Source organism: Protopterus annectens, chromosome 12.part0 (genome assembly GCF_019279795.1).
Source record: "Protopterus annectens isolate FY-2018-M chromosome 12.part0, PAN1.0, whole genome shotgun sequence".
NCBI classification, from domain to species: Eukaryota; Metazoa; Chordata; order Ceratodontiformes; family Protopteridae; genus Protopterus; species Protopterus annectens.
The window spans coordinates 350,057,479-350,073,463 of record NC_056746.1 but is presented as its reverse complement, the minus strand read 5'-3'; the positions used below and the strand labels follow the sequence as shown (position 1 = coordinate 350,073,463).

General features: G+C 41.3%; 1 protein-coding gene across 1 annotated transcript in view; it reads left to right on the top strand.

Moving 5' to 3' along the window:
* The window catches only part of FAM234A (family with sequence similarity 234 member A), a gene marked incomplete at its 5' end in the record, with an annotated part of 537,904 nt that overhangs the window by 433,869 nt on the left and 88,050 nt on the right, over window positions 1-15,985 (top strand). Inside the window, 1 exon segment of the mRNA XM_044089425.1 lies at window positions 9,790-9,942. Coding sequence (XP_043945360.1) covers window positions 9,790-9,942 — 153 coding nt within the window.

The window sequence follows — 15,985 nt, the reverse complement described above, 5'->3', positions numbered from 1 at the left end:
GTTTGAAGGGAATCTCAAGTTTACACCACCCATAAGCAAAGGAAACAACATTTTATACATTGGATGTGCATGAACAATTTGTTTTATCTGGAGAAAGCAGAGGCTATCAGAAAATCTTGACCACTTGTTCCTTTCATTTACTGCAAATAAATACGTTTACCAGTCTCAAAACCAACGTTTTAAATGTCTGGTAATTTTGCATGATCTTTTGTTACAATTAATATGGTAAGAATCTAGTTGGAGAAAATTTGAGTTTATTCTTCCAGGGGCACAACTACCTCTACAGCCCCTCTTGGTGGGAGGGTGTACACAGGACATTTTTAGAAGCAGCTACCTAGTTCGCAGTCCATACATTTTCGAAACAATGCAGGCTGGATTTGCTGTCTAAGGCCAGGACTGGATTTGCCTCTGCTTTTTGAAGGGCATATGCCAGTCTTTATCTGGACCTAAGCCAGTGTCCCATTTATCCTATCAGGGCAAAAAGCCTTGTGCATCCTCCAATTGCTTATAACTACAACAATGAAACACACAAAATAAACATAACATAGTCATGTAAATCTACCATTAACAGTAGATGTTCAAGTACATTCCTTATTGGTCATATTTCCCTGCCACTATTCCCTCTTACTATAGGATCATTACTGTGTAGGAAGAGGTATCCAAGCTCCTTTGCCCCTCTTTCTCTACTTTATTTTTGTAAGTAGTGCAGAACCATTTCCTTTTTTACCCAGACTGTTTGGGTGGACTGCATCTCTTTCTTGTCTTACTGAATCTTCCAATGCACATGAATTAGAGGAGGTATCTCTTTTGCAGGTTACAATGCTTTCAGCCTCTTGTAGTCAAGAAACAGCTAAAGATAGTGAGGCAGATGCAGTCTTTATAGCAAGGCATGCTGACATCAAAGGGAAAGTGGCAATGGCACGATGTGAGGAAAGAAGGATCCTCAGTTCTGTGAAGTAAGGCCTGATGTTGGACTAAGCCTGAGAGACTGCAGTAGTGAACACACTCAAACATTTACTGTTATGGTATGCTACCTGTTAAATTGTACTATTTCACATTGAATAGTTGGATGAGCTCTGATCGATGTTTGCATGTATTTGGCAGAGTAAATATGTCTGTATAGCTATATTCAGTAGAGTGATTGTCTGTATGCAGTAATTTCACAGATCTTGTGTACTGAAACAAACTAAAACAATTTTGCAGCTTGCTTGCTCTTTAAGTGTTTCAAAAGAATGTTTCATCTTAAGGTTGAACAACAAAAGTGCAAATTGGAAAGACAATATTCAGATGACCAAATTCAGTAAATTCTAAAATATCACTGACTTGTATCGTAAAATGTTTAGCAAGAGTACAATATTGCCTTACACTTTCCCTTCAGATTAAAAACTTACATGTATCCCCCCCTTCAGAGTACAAACTTGCCCCCCATACAGGATGCTGCACACCCCTCCAAATTAGGATGATAATTTTGAGGTCACACAGCCTTGGAGAAAGGAGAAACACTTGTAGCCATATGCTCTAATTCTAATATTCGGGTACGGTATTTTTGTGTACTCAGAAGGCAATGGGGCTTGCTTACCTGGCAAAATGTTTTAGTTTTGCTGTTTTCTGTATAAAATGCATTAATTTAATATTTTTAGTGGCATTTTGAATTTGTTGAATTCTGTTTTTTTTTTTTTTCTAACTCTGCTTTTTGGTGGGTTCGACCTTAAAGGAAAACTCCAACTTACCAAAGGAAAGATTCTGCTGAAAACCACCACAAAGAAGTCTCGGATGTAATTTAGACTAAGTGCTTTCATTTTTTTAATAAATAAATAAGAAGAAACTTCAGAATCGAAAAACCTAAACAAACTATGCAATTTAAAAATGGTACCTCAAAATCTTGTGACAAGTAAACAACTAATCACAAAATAACGTCTGTGAATGCTTTGTTAAAGTTGCATTGTTAAACATTTAAACTGTTGTAATGAAAAAAGTGGTACATAAAACAAAACACATTGTACAATTACATTATGCGATAATAATGCATAGAATAATAATAAAAAAGCTACTAAACTCTGAGCTAAGGAAACATTCACGGAAATTATTTATTAAAAAGAATGAAAGCGCATATTATCAATTGCGTCAGAGACTCCTTTCTGGTGGTTTTCAGTAGAACCACCTTTCCTTTGGTTTGTAACTGTTTTCTGTCCTACGACACTTTTTGTGGATCATTGAACATTCCAACTTGGTACTCAAAAAAAATGTTTTTTTTTTTTTTATTGTGTCTTTTGTTTCTGTGCTATTTTAATGCATTAGAAAAACTCTTGGTGATACTTATAAAACTTTTAGTATGTTTTTCCACAAAATGACTGATTTGGGGCCTGACATATTAATGTGATTTGTTTTATTGCTTTCTTTTCCCCCTTCTCGGAATGCACTTCAACACTCCTTTTATATGAGTTTTATATGAGTAATGTTAGACATCTTCTTAGTCCATTGAGATAGAATGGCAGCAGTTTGAGTCACAGGTGTCTTGCACACCTTCTGTATCAGGAGTGCTTACATTTTATTCCTGAATGACCATCATGTACAATTCTTTTAGAGTCTGTTTTAAACAATTCAGACCAATTTTTACAACTGCGGCCAAAGAAAGTAGCTAAATTACAGATTTTAGTAAGGATTGTCATTTTGTGGTCCTATGCTGTAAGCACTGACCGACCCTCCCCCCCACTTTCCCTGCAGTTTCAAAGCTTACACTGTAATCTAAGACTGTTTATCAGTACGTCAAATAAGTCATTCTTCTACTTACCAGATGAGTGTCTGCAGCATTAGGGAGATTTTTGTTATTTTTGTTGCTGCTGCTGTCCTGAAAGTTGGAGAAATTTGTTACTATATTTGCTCCTTTTGCTCAAAAGTATTTTACAAGCATAATACAAAAAAATACAACTATCTGTTCTTGAGTTTGTGTTAGTATTTTTTTTAATTTGCATAAATGCATCTGATGATTGTTTCCCACTTTTGTTGCATTGCTACACCTTGACTTGCTACACTGTAGCACACTAACACTTCATCAAAAACATAATCATTAAGCATGACAAATCAGTACTTTGTGTAAAACTAACACTACTCTCTATAAAACTGTTGCAGTTATAAGTGGATCACTATACAACATGTGTTCAGCTATTGGGGTTACCATCTTTTTAGATGATTAAAGTGGGTTATTCTTACTGAAACTTGAGATTGTGTAGGAAGAAACATGCCATCTTTAAATGAAAAAGATTTTTTTGTCTTATTGCCAAAGTAAAGACCTAATTATATGCAAAGTTGGTTAATTATACAATTTTATATGATATTAAGATGACTTAAATGCAGTATCACAAGTCAGAAATATATTTTTTTGTAAAATGTCAATGACCCCCAACTCCACTGCACAGAACTGCCAAGAAGTACAGGCAAACACAGGAGGATTATGGCTGACTAAGTTTGCAGATGACTGCAAACTGGGCGCCATAGTTGAAAACACATCAGACACAGACATCCTTCAGAAGGGTCTCATAGAAACGGATAACTGGTGCCAGAGCCATGGCCTAAAGTTAAACGCCAAAAAATGCATAGTCATACCCTTCGGGAAAAACAAGGTTACCCCTAGCTACCATATAGGTGGCAATCCACTAAGCACAGAAGAGGTTATCAGGGATCTGGGGACCCAGGTTGACAGTAACCTTTCATTTGACACCCACGTTGCCAAGGTAGTTAGGAAAACCTTCTACATTGCCCACCTGATCATAAAGGGATTCACGTCTAGATCAAGGGAGGTCATTGTTCCCCTGTACTCATCACTCATCAGACCAATGATTGAGTACAATGCCCCATTCAGAATGTATCTTACCCGACACCTGCAGCAATTGGAAAGGCCCCAAAAGTTCCTCACCAAGAGGATAAAGGGTCTCAAAAATATGTCTTATGCTGCCCGACTGAAGGAACTCCAGCTCTATTCGGTCGCATACCGTCTGCTCAGAGGTGACCTGTGCCTAACATACAAGGCCATGTCAAACCCGGAATTGATGGACATGCTCCACCTCAAAAAATCTAAATCCATAAGAAATACAAGAGGAAGAGACTTAAACCTTAACACAGTTATAAATAGGACATGCTGGAGGGACAGATTCATCACCCAGAGACTCCCTATGCTGTGGAACAAAATCTCGGTACATGTGAGGCAGAGCACCTCGCTGGCCCTGTTCAAGAGAAATCTTGACAAATGGATGGGAGATTGCAGGTTTACCCCGGGGATCACCTCAGTGTCACTGCTAGACAGAGGCACGGTAAAATAATGGGCACAGTACCTTTCAAACTTAAGGGGTGGTGAAAGCCACAAAACTTTGGGCTAGGCTTATAAATGCCCTAGGGCAGATAGCCTAGTATGAACCTATGAACCTAAAAATCAGTACTGCTTGCATAAAGAGACCAATGGTAAGCCTGTTAACTTGTTGCACTGATATTATTTCTCTTCCTGTGTGCAAAAAAGCAGTAGAAACAGTTTTACAACACTGTTATAGCAGCAACTGATCTGCTGACATCAGTAGGACTAACTGCCTGTTCAAGATTGTGGGCGGCACCTGAAAAAAGAAAACTACTTATTTGCTATGTCTTACAGGTGGAGACGAGTCCTCTGCCAAAGTATGTGAGAAGTTAAGTTTAAAAAAAAGTTTGTGGGTGTTCCCTTCCTTTGATTTCAGTGCAAGGAAATGAAAGTTTCTTGAAGACAAAGCAAGTTTCAGGTTCCTATACAATAGTGGAACCATATTGCTGGGAAAAAGTCAGCCTAACGGTTAAGTTAAACTGTAGGATAGGGTGGATGTTTCCTTTAAGTGGGTTGACCCAGATGTTCATCATTCTCACTGCTGCTGCAGTAACCTGTGGGTTGTATCCTCCCAAGGATACAGCACACGGTCAACTTGCCATAACTCTAACCTCCACTCCCACACAGTCACTCTGGCAGCCCATAGGCTAATCCCTTTTGGATGGAAGTATAAAAGCAGCTAGAGGACTAAAACTCTTCAGTACGTTCTTGCCATCTTGTGCCGATGCATCTCTTTGGCATCTCCAGTACAGCAGTTAACCAAGGCTTCCTGTCATACAGATAAGACCCCTTTTGGGGACCTCTACCACACACACAAATTATGCTTTTAATATTTTTTAGCTTGTTTTGCTGTTTTTTGTGGAAAATAGCTAAGTGTCACTTTAAGAATACTGGCTTTTCAGGAGTGTCAGTAGACGTTCCTTGTTTATTGTTACTGCCTCTCTAGAGATTGCTTTCTAGGTTTTGGTTATTATGTTGTGCTCTAGGGCTATATTGAAGTGTATTTCTTGTTATTAAAGTTTATGTGGTCAGGCAGAAAGTCTTTTTTTCTGGGAGAATAATGAATTTTCATGTCATTGCTTTTGCTTATACTTAGTTTGCTTTGGTTTTATGGGATTTTACAGGATTGCTAAGTTATTCAGTTCTCTCTCTTTTTTGACAGGTGATACTTGTGTGCCTCTTGTTACTTTGTTGTGGGATACAACTGATTGGACTGGAGGGGTTGTATGCTGTTTTTGCTTATTTGTGACCACTTACCTTTTGACTGACTCCTTCAGGGATACCCTGGTCCTGCTGGTTCTTCTAACATACCTAAAAACAAAAAAAAATTGAAAAAAGAGCCTGTGCCTCCCTTGCGAGCTATTACTGTGCCACAGCCAACGGTTGGTGACTGTGTAGTGGCCAGTGCCGGCTTCTCAGACCACTTATCTATTTCCTCGAATCCCTGTGGTGTAGCCTTGCTGAACACTACAGAGAGAGGGTCACTCATATTCTGTGGATGTTCCAGTGCCATGTTTGGATATGGGAGAATCGTCCAATTTAGATATGGGAGGTACTTCAAGAGGGCCTTCGTAAGAGGTCAGAAGAAAGAGATCTTTTGTTTGGGGTGATATGCTGTCCCAAAGCCATTCACCTCTTAGGGATATACCTAGATAAAAAAGACAGAAAATTAGTCATATTGAAAGTAAAGAAATGGTTCCTGTCTGTAAAAATGTTTTACCCTAGCCAGGAGTTTATTACAGTAAGCCAACTCTGGGTACTACATGCCTTCTGCTCTTCTTTCTAAGAAAGGGGATAATTTTTTTAATGAATTTGATGTTGATAGAGACGGGGTATGCTCACCCCAAGATTCTGTAGCCCAAGGCTCTGATTCTATAGAGAGTAGGCTTAAAGTGGTACCAAATGGATCATTCTGTTTTACGGAGACCATTTCTAGACTGCAGGAAGTATTTGGTTGAGAAGAGGCAGATGTTCCCCTAGGGTTGTGCAGGTAAAATTATTTGAACATCAAGTCCCTGTTTTTACACCATTCCTCCTATTTTGATTGCTTTGGAGTTTGCATTAAAAGCTACTTGTGGTGCCCTTGATTCTCTCCCACCATTTTCTAAAAAAGCAGATAAATTGTACAGAGTTACACTTGCGTGTAAAGTTCTCTACTCTCATCTTAAAGCTGGTCATGCTTTCATTATTCATATGGCTGAGGCAGTGAAATATTCTTGCCTTCTCCAACCCAGTTGCTGGTGGGAAGGAGGGAAGTGGTTGGACAGACAAGGTAAGAGTTTTTTTTTTTCACATTAGCCTTAAGAATCCTGAAATACCAGGGCTGTATGTGGAAGTTCATTTTTGAAGTGTGCTAAAAGTTTGAAAGAATTTTTTTTTCTTCCCTGAACCACAGAGGTAGGTTTTATGTGAAACAGATTTTGTCCAACTTGTGTCAAGTCTCTATAAATAAATTCTGAGTTCACCTCTAGACTCAGAAGTTTTGTTTGGGCCTGCTGCTACTCAGATGCTCAAACAATAGGATGAGAGAGGTTGGTTAATACTGAGAGTTTCTAGGATTTTCTGGTCCTAAAAAAAGGAGCACTCACGGAGACTTGTTTTGGATCTCTTTTTCCTCAGTGTCTATGTGAAGGTTCCAAAGTTCATTATGTTGGCACTTCAGTTGGTGTTAGCCCTTCTCCCAGATCATTGTGTTATGGTAACCTTAGACCTCATGGATACTTACCATCACATTCCAATACCATCCAAATTGAAGAGATTCCTAAGATCTTGTGTGTACCTAGCTCCTATAGTGATGCACTGCAGACAGCAGAGTATCCATATTTTCCTTATTTACACAACTTGGTTATTTGCACAGTCTTTGCCCAGATAACAGGTATCCTTAACAAAGGTTTCAACCTTCCTAACTTACCTGGGGTTTCAGATAATCATACAGAAATCTTTCCTGACTTTGGCACTGAGGATTGTTTTTTTAAGGTGCCTTATGGACACTAATTCAAAAAACTTTTACCTCAAGACAAAGTGGAAACTTGTCTGGAAGTATTCTGAACATTTCTTATCTGACTCAGGCTTTAGCCAGAGAATTCCTCAGAAGTCTAGGCCCTTATGGTATGATACCACTTGACAGGCTGCACATGAGAAAGATTCATTGATTCCTAAAGAAACGTGTAGACCCAGCATCTTCACCCCCTTAGATTTTTCAAATTACAGCTCTGGGATTTGTAAAGCTACAATTACAATGGTGGAGGGATAAGGTGGCTGTCAATCTGGAATTCTTTCTCATTTCCTACCCCAAAGCAATCAGTCTTAACAGACTCCTCATATTTCTCTTGGAGTGCAGTTTCTTTGGAAGTAAAAGTGCAAGGTCTGAGGGACCCTTTGAACAGACAAAAGCACATAAATGTCAAATAAACTGCTGGCTGTGGTTCAAGTGGTAAAAGCCTTACCTAATCTTTGGCAATCAGGCCATCCTCAAGAGATTACAGAGAACACCGTAGTGATGTGGTACCTAAACAAGGGGGTACCAAGTCGTACCATCTATGCTGCTTGACAAGGATAGCTTAGAAGTTTGATCTTTAACACTTCCTAACTCTTCAGGCCTCTTACATTACATCAGAGCAAAACATAGTGGCAGACAAAGTCTGCACATCCTGGACAGTCCTTCTTGAGTAAAAACTCAATCCAGAGGTATTGCAGTAATTGATCCAGATATAAGGAATACCTTAAGTAGATCTTTTTGTCTCCTTTCATAACAGAATCTAGACAAATTTGATTCCAGGAATCCTTGCAAGCAAGCTTGAGGAACAGATGTTTCCTCATTCTCATAGTAGGGGATGTTCCTATATGCTTTTCCACCCTGTCCACATATTTCCAAAGTACTTCTGAAGATTCAGAAAGGTTTACCAAAAATCATTGTGGTGACTCCCTTTGGCCCAGGTACAATTGGTTCCCCCACTTATGGAATTGGCCAAGAGCAATTACTAACAACTTCCACATAGGCTGGATCGTCTCACACAGGATAGATAGTTGATAGCAACCTGAACTTTGACCATCGCATATCCACAGTAGTAAGGAAATCCTTCTGTGTGGCACATCTTATAAGTAAAGGCATCACATCTAGATCTAAGGATGTTATAATTCCATTATACTCAGCCCTTATCAGACCAGTAATTAAGTACAATTTGCACATACCTCACATGACACCTGCAACAATTGGAGAGACCACAGAAGTTTCTCACCGTGAAATTATAGGTAACACAAAACAAGTGTTACTTGGAAAGACTGAAAACCCTATCACTGCATTCTGTCCCCTACAGGTTGCTAAGTGGTGACCTGTGCCTGGCTTATGGGCAGTCTCTGACCTGGTCCTGATAGAAATGGTACACATTTCATAAATCAAATTGTACGAGGGTCACTCGCTCCAGGGATCTTAACCTAGCCTCTGACATGAAAATGTCTTGCTTGGGAGACTGCCACTTCTCTGGAACAAGCTTCCAGTTTGTGTGAGATAGAGCCCCACCCTGACCCTCTTCAAATGCAACCTAGATCAATGGATGGGTGACTGCAAGTTCCCTCCTGGGGTGGGGCCCATGTCCCTCCTGGACAGAGGAAGTCGTTATTAACTACCATAGACCTTTACCTCTGTGGACTTCACTCACCTAACCACTGACAATTGAGGCATCTCAGGATAAATATGCTTAGGCTTCTAAGGGCTCTAGGACCATTAGCCTAGTAACCTTCTATGAACCTATGAACCTACTGCAGCGATGAAGAATTTGAACATTTACTGTCATGGGTAAGTGCAAATTACACAACTGTACTTTCAGAGTTGCTTTGTGTATGGCATTGCTGCTGTAGCTTGGAGTTATGAGCACAGAATGGAACTAATACGTATTGTCAGAGTTGATTAAAATCTCATCTCCACTGATGGTGAGAAAGATTTTTCAATACAAAGTATAACTGAGACTATGTATCATTGAAGTGGCTTTAAAATCAGAGTAGTCCTAGGGTTTAAATGCTGACATTGTTTGCCAATTTTGTTGTTAATGAAAAGTCACTAACAGGTTCAGTACTGCCCATACATGTCAAGCAGAGTGCCTCATTGGCCCTCTTTAAAAGGAACTTTGACGACTGGATGGGAGATAGGTAATGTACCCTGAGGCTCACGTCAGTCACCCTGCTAGACAGGGGTCCAGGGAAGTAAATATTGTGGGAAGAAATAGCCAGGGAATTGTTATGGCTAGGCTTGTATAGGCCCTAGGGCCGATAGCCTAGTACCAACCTATAAAGTAGTGCTTCCTGGAGAGTTTGTTTTGCAAGTCATAGTCATGTCTGTGTGGCACAGATGATGCAACTTGTATGTGGTGCTTGGATCAGTTTGCTTTATGTAGAAAATTGTAGTATGTTACACTGAATTGATAACATATTTGTATTACTTCCTGCAGGTTTTAATTATTGATAGTAATTCTGGAAACATTATGTGGGAGCAAGACGTGATTTCAAAACCAGGCAGTCCTCAACCAGCAACAATCAGCACAGTAGATCATCATTCTGTTTTCTTATTCTGGGGGGAGATTCAGTCCCAGAGTAATGTCACAGTAAGTACATGTGAATTATTGAAAGTCTGGTGATCTTTATTGTGTACCACTTTCCTCCAAACATACGCAGACACGCACACTTAAATTGTTAGCTTGAGGATTGTTGGTAGGTTGCTTGTCTCAGATTGCCCAGAGTCCTTTCTTACGTTCTCTGATGTTCATCGTGGTTCACTCCTGCAGTCATTACACTTGGGTTATTCTGCCGTCAGGCGGTCCCGCAGTCGGCCAGAGTTCCAAAGTCTTGGTCCGGCATCGGTTGCGGTCGCCTCCTCCCTGACGTCAGTGCGTCAGGGGTATATAAGAAGCAGCCAACGCCATTTTTTCAGTCCTTCTTGCCGCGCAGTGCCCGAAGCAAAAGCAGTTTGCAAGTGCTGGTCGGCCGACTCCTGAGATATCAAATTCGATTTTCAGAACCGAAGTCTTCAATAAAGCTAAGTACCCCGTAGGGGAAACTTTTTCTTGCCTCAGACCGATGTCAGTAAAAGTTAATAATTGTAGTTCTTGTGGGAAACAAATACCTCATAAGGATTTTCATTCTTACTGTATTCCATGCCTAGGCCCAGATCACGACGTCACTAGTTGTCAGTTTTGTGCTAGATTTAACAAACGCACTATTAAACGTCAGTTTGATTTTGCTCGCCATTACTTTGGCCGAAGGTTTAATTATACCATGCCGTCGGAACAACCGACAACCGGAATTCACAAAAAACGCAAAGACAAGGATAAGGACAGGCATCCGAGGCCCAAAACTGACGATGAAGCCTCTTCTAGGCCAGTCGCCGGTTCTCAGTGAGGTGCTTTCGCAGCCCCTGATACCCGTTACCTCAGAGCCACAGGCCGCTACCAACTCCCACGTGGAGGTGCCTAGGCCTTTGGATACTCAAGGTGTTGGGCCTACGGAGACTAACCCTTCAGATGGGTCCGGAGCCGCTGAGCAGGCATCGGCTTCTGAGCGTGTTTTCAGACCTTCATAACTTACCATTGCAACTACAGCCAAGTCTAAAACTACATTAAAGACAAAGAAGCAAGTACAGCATTCACCTGGACAGGCCTCCAAGCCTAAAAAGCAGATGCTCAAAATGGCCGAAGACTTAATTACTCTAATCAGGGGTTCCCATCCCCCTCCTGATAAAAGGCCTAGGCAGGATACAGACTATGATTCCTCTGACCAGGTTTCTATATATTCTGATTCCTCTTCAGACTAGGGATACTCTTTACCACCACCCCCCCCCCCCCCCATGAGGACTCTGATGCTGAAGAATCAATTCCTTCAGCCTCTCCTCCTGAGGATTATTCTTTTGGGGAAACTTTACATACCATGAGGGAGCATTTCCATTAGGAGGGCCAGGATTACTCAGAATCCAAGAAAAGGCTCAGAGATTTTCTTGTATTGCCTCAACATAGGTCCCTTGCTATTCCGCCAGTGTTGGATATTGTGGATGATGTGTTCTCTGAATCCAGTTTAAATCCTGATTCTTTACCCCCTACTCCAGTCAAGCCAGACAGGTACTACAGAGTCCTTGACTCTCACAAATTTCTTTATAAAAACCCTGTTGCTGACCCAGAAACTATTTCCCAGGGTCCCAAAGGGGTAAAGGCTTCCACGGCTAAAAATCCAGTTCCCTCTGACAGGGATTCTAGAACATTAGACAGATGGGGGAAGAAAGTTTACACCTCTGCAACTTTAGCAGTGAGGGCTTTAAATTGCCAGTTTCACATGCTTAAATATCAACAATATTTACTGTCTCAGTTAAAACAGAAAATGAGTACAAGTGCAGAACAACCTGATTTTAAGGAAATGCAGGATTTATTGCATGCAGCTGAACAAGTGGGAAAGCATACTTTGCAATGTGGTTTTGATTCTTTAGAGGCTTCTTGTAGAGCAGCAGTTACAGGATCTGTGCTTCAAAGGCATGCTTGGTTAAAAGAACAAAGTTTACCAGATCATGTTAAGGCAAAATTATTGGATGCTCCTTTACAGCAAGATATTTTATTTGGTGTAAAGGCAGAAGAGGTATTAAAGAAAATGGAGGATAAGGCAAAATCTATGCAAACAGTGAAGGATTTCTTACAGGTACAGCCACCTCGATTTAGCAGGAATTGGCCTACAAAAATTGGTCCTTTCCAGTGTCAGACAGGCCACAAAGAGGCAGATACAGACGCCCAAGAGGCAGATCTCAGCCCCAAGGCTCTTACAGACCATGACAGTGGGGTGCTTCAACCCCAAAAGGAGGTGAAGACAAGTCACAACCTTACAGGAACAGTTCCAATGACTTCCCCCTTCCAGTGCCAAACTCTTCCCTTTTGGCAGCTCCCTTAGTGGGGAAACTAGCACTTCTTTCACAAAACTGGCACACAATCACCAAAGACAAATGGGTTCTGAATATTTTGTCTCAAGGTTACAGGTTCCACTTTCACACTTTACCAAGGCTAAAAGGAATGCCAGACCTGCCATAAAATCAATGGGCAGAGGCACAAAAGCAAATTACAGCCCTCATGGACATGAGAGCTATTCAAAAAGTGCCACAGCAGGAACAAGGACAAGGATTTTACTCAAGACTCTTCCTGGTCCCAGAAAGGACAAAGCCTGGAGACACATACTAGACCTTTCTACTCTAAATACTTAGCTGGATGTTCCAAAATTCAAAATGTTGACTCTACAGCAGCTCCTTCCCATGTTGGGCAAGAAAGCTTGGCTTGTTACTTTGGACCTCAAAGATGTCCCTGTCAGACAAAATTGCAGAAGATACCTCAAATTCATAGCTGGTTCAATGCACTACCAATTCTCTGCACTGACCTTTGGCTTATCTAGTGTGCCCAGGGTCTTCACAAAGTGCCTGGCACCAGTAATTGCATTTTGCAGACAAAAAGGAATTCAGATATATCCATACCTGGACGACTGCCTGATTCAAGCAGAGAGCAAGGACATTCTCCTAAAGCATCTGGCATTTGTAAAAAGGTTGCTAATTTGCCTAGGGTACACAGTAAACCAAAAGAAGTCAAAACTAGTGCCCTCACAAGAGATAATATTCCTGGGTGCCAGCTTAAATACAACGGCCCAGATGGCTTATCTCATGTCAGACAAACAAGGACAACTGACTCAGTATTTTCAATTGATGGCAACAAAGTCCCAACTCCCTGCAAGAAAAATTTTGCAGGCCTTGGGATTCATGGCATCCTGCATACTCCTAATTCCACATGGCCAGACTGCATACGAGGAAACTACAATGGTACCTAAAAAGTGTTTGGACTCAACACTCTCACAGCTTGAAAACAGTAATACCACTAATTCCCTGCCTACAACAGGAGTTTTCATGGTGGGCACAGGCATGTCACCTCAGCAAGGGTCAGCCTTTCACTCTTCCCACAGCCAGGCAGACTTTAACAACAGATGCTTCGGATTACGCCTGTGGAGCACACATGGCAGGAAAATGTATTCAGGGCAAATGGACCACAGACCAAATGCATCTTCACATCAATCAAAAAGAGATGTTGGCTGTACAAAATGCCCTAACAGCTTTCAAGGACCTTCTGCATCCAGGACAATTATTATTAAAGACAGACAACACCACAGTAATGTGGTACATAAACAAGCAAGGGGGCACTCATTCTTACCCCCTATGCAGACAAGCCATGACCTTGTGGAACACAGCTCTAACTTATCAAGTTCATCTCCAAGCACAATTCCTGCCAGGAAAGCAAAATATTCTGGCAGACGACTTAAGCAGAAACATCATGGATCCGCATGAGTGGAAATTAAATCCACAAGTCTTCAGCATGATAATGCAAAAATGGGGGTGCCCGGACATAGATCTTTTTGCCTCCCCACTGAATTGCCAACTACAAAAATTCTGCACAAGGACTTATCACACACAAACATGGAACGTGGATGCTCTTTCGTTCAGCTGGAAAAGCCTAAAAGTTTATGCCTTCCCACCACTGCCTCTCCTTTCAAAGGTACTCCTAAAAGCTGGACAAGAAAAACCACAGATGATTCTGATTGCTCCAGACTGGCCACGCCAGCACTGGTACCCAATCTTAAAGAACTTAGCTCAAGGCCCACCTTGGATTTTGCCTCAAATTCCACACCTACTGACTCAACAAAACAATCAGATCCTGCACAGTCAGCTCAAAACCTTAAACATGGCTACATGGCAGATTCATTAGCCAAACAGTCAACACCTCTCTCTAAAGCTGTTATGAATGTCATTTTGGAGGCCAGGAGGCCTAGCACCAGGAAATCTTATTCAGAAAAGTGGAAGAGATTCTGTGCCTGGAACCAGGCTCAAAGCCTTGACCCTCTTGTCCCTAACATTCCTCAGATACTACAATACTTAACTGAGATGCTAGACAAAGGACTATCCTTCTCATCCATTAAGATCCACGCCTCTGCCATCTCGGCTCATTGCAACACAGATCCTCCTATTTTCCCTCATCCATTGTTAAAGCAGTACCTCAGAGGGGCTAAAAACATAAGACCACCCTGGAGAGCACCAACACCTACTTGGGACCTCAATTTTGTCTTGGAAAAGCTCACTTTTCCTCCTTTTGAGCCAGCCAATTCAGCAGAATTATAATATGTATCATGGAAAACTGCTCTGCTTCTGGCAGTAACCTCAGCATGAAGAGTCTCAGAACTACAGGCACTAATGGCAGTGGAGCCTTTCTTCATTTTTCACCAAGACAGGGTTTAAGAACAAACCCTTCTTTTATGCCTAAGATGGTATCCAGTGTAGCTCTTAACCAAACTATTCACTTGCCAACTTTTTATCCAAATCCCCAGAATAAAGGGGAGAGACTTCTACACTCCTTGGACATACTCAGGCAATTACGCTTCTACTTGGACAAAACAAAAGCTTTCAGAAAAACTGAACAATTGTTTGTATCATATGCTGCAGGATCACAGGGAAAGGCTATTTCAAAGCAGACCATTTCAAAGTGGATAGGACACTGTATCCGGTTCTGCTACACACACCATGGGAAACCTGTACCATCTAACATTAGACCACATTCCACCAGGGCAACTGCCACTTCTACTGCCTACCTTAGAGGAGTACCTACCAAAGACATTTTGGAAGCTGCAACTTGGAGTTCAGTGCACACCTTTACCAAACATTACCACTTGTCTCTTTATTCTAGATCCAGAGCTGGCTTTGCCACTGCAGTGCTGCAGGGCCTCATAGCCACACCAAATCCTCTATAGAACCAGCCACCCTGACTCAGCTTTGGGATTCAACCCAAGTGTAATGACTGCAGCAGTGAAACACGATGAACATAGTACAGTTTTGTACCTACCATAAATGTAGATGTTAGAGTGTCTTCACTGCTGCAGTCCTGGTTACCCACCCGCCATCCCCTCTTTCTTAGCTGGGTCTTATCTGTACCTTTCTACACTATACTACCTATGTGGTGTATTTTCTGGTTACTGAAGGTTTTGTTTTTACCTTACTGTATGTTTTGTAAGCATTATGTATTGCCTATCTTTTTGGAGGCACCTGACATCTGGGGCAAGAAAAACTGAAAAAAATGGCGTCGGCTGCTTCTTATATACCCCTGATGCACTGACGTCAGGGAGGAGGCGACAGCAACCGACGTCGGACCAAGACTTGGGAACTCTGGCTGACTGCGGGACCACCTGACGGCAGGATAACCCAAGTGTAATGACTGCAGCAGTGAAGACACTCAAACATCTACATTTATGGTAGGTACAAAACTGTACTTTCTGCCTTAAAGAAAAGATGATTCTTGGCAGTAAAATTGGAAAAATGTTCAACATTTCGGACTACAGCGTCACAAATTAAATGTTATAGAGTTGTATTCTGTAAGAAGTAGATGTTTCTTGTTCTTTTCAGTGTTGAAAAGGAATTTCAGGAGTCTGTACCGAGTTCTACAATCTCTCTGCCCTGTTTAGTCTGTGTCACACTTTTAACAAGCCACTTCAAGATCAATTTTTTTTTAATTCTTTAAATTTTATTCCAGCAACAGCCATTCAGTTGCAAGTATGCACAAAAACTAAATACGATATGAAGATAAAAAGCTCAAT